Source organism: Gossypium raimondii, chromosome 12 (genome assembly GCF_025698545.1).
Source record: "Gossypium raimondii isolate GPD5lz chromosome 12, ASM2569854v1, whole genome shotgun sequence".
Lineage (NCBI taxonomy): Eukaryota > Viridiplantae > Streptophyta > Magnoliopsida > Malvales > Malvaceae > Gossypium > Gossypium raimondii.
In genome coordinates this window covers 41,226,482-41,230,630 of record NC_068576.1, presented here as the reverse complement: position 1 = coordinate 41,230,630, position 4,149 = coordinate 41,226,482, and the positions used below count along the sequence as shown (strand labels likewise).

Sequence of the window (4,149 nt, the reverse complement as noted above, 5' to 3'; positions counted from 1 at the left end):
GTTTCTCAAAAGTAATTTTAAACTAGCCCTAAAGCATATTAGTTTCAATTAGAAGCAGAGCAATTGTAGTCTCTCTTTCAATATTTGATAAATTATATCTATTTGACTTGTGGCTCAATTAAATTTAAAGTGTTATTTTTCACCCATGGATGTACCTTAAAATTAAGAAATTAATTGAAAATAATAATAAAAGAGTCGTAGTAATTAGTTTTGTAATTGTTGAACCTAAAAACTGGAAACTCACATGAAAAGCAGCATGATGAATCCACTATCTCAGTTCATTTTATGATTATTACATGGAAGAAGCATGGGTGTTAACATTAATTGCTAGCATAATTTAGTTATTCATTTAACTTACAATGCAGTTGATGGTGGCATACCATAAAACAAAGTCTAAGCCTAAAAATTATACCCATCCTTGCATCATTTGATATAAAAGCAAATCCGGGGAATCATCATCATAAAAGTGATCGTAAGGCAAGGGCATATCAAACCCACCCCTACCCAAGGATGATGATGGATAACCATCTTGATTGTAGACGTTGTCTGCTACAAAGGGTTCACTCCAGAAATCTCCTCCGCCTCTTTGATCTTCATATATTTCTGTAGAAGAATAAGGAGGAGGTTCTACAGCAACGCCACTGAGATTTAAGTTGGATGTATATCCACTGTCAATTGGGGGAGGGCTGAAGGAGGAGAATTCAGTAGAGGATGATATTGTTGGAGACAAGCGTGAACTCTCTAATATCATGTTGGGGGGAGTATCAATAACCATGCTTTCACCTTCACCTTCCCAACTGTGGGCGGACTCACTTTGAGAATCTGTAGATGATGTTTGATTTCGCTTCGCACGAGTCTTCAGACGAGCGTGCCAATGGTTTTTTATTTCATTATCTGTTCTTCCTGGCAAACGTGCAGCGATCATCGACCATCTGTACATATTCATGCTTTTTTAATTTTCTTATACCAGCAATATGACGATTGCATGCTTGCATAAGGCTCCACTAAATTATTCTTTAGGGAAAAAATACCACCTTGGTTAAATCAAATTTCGCATAGGTATTTGAAATTTTTGGGTTTAAATTCATCCTTAAATTTGATAATTTTCTTTTGAGCAATTGTTCACATGTTTTGGACTTAAACTTTTTTTATCTGAATTAATTTCTAAACTTAACAATTATATATGAAAATTGTTAAAAAGATTTTAAAGATTAAAATAAGTTTGTGGCTATAATTTATTAAATCTTAAAAGATTAAATGATTTTAGAATTCTTGTAGTCTAGATTATCCATCAATTAACACAAACTATAGCTATAATTTTGAATTCTAAATCACTTAGGGTCTTAGTTGATAAATTTTCTTCTTTTTTTAACATACGAGGTGGATAGGGATAAGATTCTTGCTCTCTCTCTTGAAAAAAGATTGTATCTAAGTTAGCATAACCAGCTAGATGCTAAAACTGGATCTAACCTATTTCCGTATTCTTGGTGTAATTTCATGATCAAAGCATCTTCTTCTTCGGTGTAGTTTCCATGCTTTACATCAGGCCGCAGGTAATTCATCCACCTTAATCTGCAACTCTTTCCGCACCTTTCAAGACCTGATGAATATTTAGCCAAATTAGATGATATTATGAGCAAATTAAAACCAAACACATTAGCCAGCCAAATAAATTTGCAAATTTGGCGAAAGCAAATCAATGCAATTTTAGTCAAAAGACAAGAAACAAATTAAAACCAAAAAAAAAACAAGGAAAAGAAAATTGAGGGAAAAAAAACAATCTCCAAAATCCACCCATAAACCTTTGATTTCATAATTGCGGTGAAAAACAAGTTAATATGAATGAAATCTAGAAAAGATTAGGTTAAAACTCCATAGCTTTCTCCATAAAATCATGGGGATGGGAGTGCATTGTAGATATTTGAGTAGTGAAGCAGAAAAGTATATATTTACCAGCATACTTGGGTAGTTCACGCCAGTTCCAATGACCAAATTTTTCTATATAAGAACGTAGTTTATGATCTTCTTCCGGACTCCATGCACCTTTCTTCATTCCATTTTTGTCATAGAAAGGAGCCCTCACCATCTTCCTTTCAGCTTCTCTTCTCTTTTCTTCTCTTCAAGTACTCCAATAGCACCAAACACTAAGCTGATGAGGTGTCATTTATATGGCGCATGACCCTGTTTTGAAAATTAAATGCGTTTAGACAAGTAATATGACTTTGAGCCCCATATTTATCATATATACTAGTAAAGGTGTACCCTAGAATTATTAACTCCATATATGGAGGAACTGGGCCCCTTCGTGGAGTTACTTTGAGGATATGAAAGAGTGAACGGGGAGACTTCAAAAGAGTCAGATGAGGAAATGACAATATATGTGAATTCAGTAAGGGGGAAATTTCTAGCCGAGTAAAGTAAATCCTGGTCGATCCCTCTTGTCAACCCATGTGGGGCTCCAAACTAAAAAAAGTATCAAACTATTTCCTGGATACAAAATTGATGGTGTTATATCCCTCGTGAATCACGACTCGTTTTTGTCTGTTTTCTACTTCTTTTTCAAGTTCACATGCATGCGTTTATTCTTTTTGGCACCATGCCATTGCCCTTAGCAGCGTATCTAATAGAGCTTGGTATCTGCATATATTCACTCATTTTTCTTTCTCTACATGAATATATCCCTCCATTTTCCTGCCTACCTTATTCTGAATATTGGATGCTATTAGAATTTTGGTTTATAGTTAAAGAACCAACTTACATTGCATGGAGTTATATAGCTAGATATGAACAAACGCCTGTTTCTGTTTAATCACACAAGCAATTCTGACGATTATGCTGCAATTGTTCATTATTCTGCTACTCCAACAATAAATGTTTTGCATAGTGAGAATATATTCATCAAACACTTTCTGCTCATAATAAATATTGACCTAATAAAAAATGACTTCATGTTGCTTTTCTATTTATTTCTCATCAAACTCTAGCTATGATCCAATAGTACATGACTTGTTCAAGGTCAAGGAGCAAGCAAACAGAATAACCTAATGCAGCATGGAATTATGTCATTGATACAAGCTTTAAGTGATATTTTCAGAAATTGAAATTCCAATATTAATATTATTTGTGGTTTTGATTGATATGAAAGAATTTAGAGTGGAATATATGCAAATAAATATAAATATAATTAAAATTTAAGCAAATATATAAAACCCTAGGCCTAGGATTTGCTTTCATGCCTTTATAAAATTACACATCCTCACCTGTTTTATAGTATTAATTACAGATGTAACTGTGTGAACCCCAATGCTTTGACCAGAACTGCAGCTGTAAAACTACACATTGGATGCTACAAGTCGTTATCCATTCTTAGCACCAAATATCTTTCACATAATCACTCATCAAAATTCAATTTATTCATTAATCACATTTTTACCACCCAAATTAACTCAATTATTGGCTTCATACCTTATGGACATGGCATTGTTTATTCACGCAAATAAATAATTTAAAAAAATAAAAAAAGTTGATAAACAAATTTAAAATTAATTTCTGTTATTGTCAACTTTAATTAAGATTTAAAATTGTAACTAAAATCTTTGGTAGTATAAAAAAGAGGTGCAAAACAATGATAAGAAGGGTAAGAAGTCAGATCAACGCGTTGCCTGACTGTTGGTCCTTCTTCATGCTCAATAAATACATATACACCATTTGATCCACATGCTGAAATAGCATTTTCAACATTTTCCCACTGCTAGAATATTTTTTTTTTACTTTCTAGTGGGTTGATTTGTTCAACTACAATCCAACAAATGGCCTCTTTTAAAACATATCCTTGTGGTGATTACATCTTATTTTCTTTTTATCGACAAAGTGTACTTGTTTGGGTTTGGCTGTCGCCTGCTGGTTTTGCACTACACATTGGAAATAAATAAATAAATCAAATTTGAAACCAAGGTGATTAAGTTGATTAAAAGATTAAAAGGTGGTTCATGAACACACATTGCAGCGGACCACACTCACAGTAAGATATTAACACCACTGTCCTCATCCCAAGACAAAAAACCGTGGCCCCTACTCCCTACTCTGCGATTATTAACACCACATTCCCGCTTTAAACTTCACCATCATCTTCTTCTCTCTAAATTTTTC

The 4,149-nt window shown here is 33.6% G+C and overlaps 1 protein-coding gene across 1 annotated transcript; it reads right to left on the bottom strand.

Annotated features, from left to right (window-relative positions):
* Positions 1 to 257: 257 nt before the first annotated feature.
* Positions 258 to 2,220, bottom strand: LOC105764175 (transcription factor MYB10). The gene is made up of 3 exons (XM_012582688.2): positions 1,954 to 2,220; positions 1,471 to 1,600; positions 258 to 932 (listed from the first exon to the last, which is right to left on the bottom strand). The coding sequence occupies exons 1-3, from the start codon at positions 2,084 to 2,086 to the stop codon at positions 407 to 409; spliced, it is 789 nt and encodes a 262-aa protein (XP_012438142.1). The 5' UTR covers positions 2,087 to 2,220; the 3' UTR covers positions 258 to 406.
* Between the last annotated feature and the right edge of the window lie 1,929 nt (positions 2,221 to 4,149).

What these genes read in the sequence shown, in the direction of transcription:
- LOC105764175 (XM_012582688.2), bottom strand. Translation starts at nt 2,086, where the DNA reads ATGGTGAGGGCTCCTTTCTATGACAAAAATGGAATGAAGAAAGGTGCA. An exon ending in TGAACTACCCAAGTATGCTG is followed by an intron (nt 1,601 to 1,953) that starts GTAAATATATAC and finishes AATATTCATCAG; the next exon opens with GTCTTGAAAGGTGCGGAAAG. An exon ending in CACCAAGAATACGGAAATAG is followed by an intron (nt 933 to 1,470) that starts GTTAGATCCAGT and finishes GAATATGTACAG; the next exon opens with ATGGTCGATGATCGCTGCAC.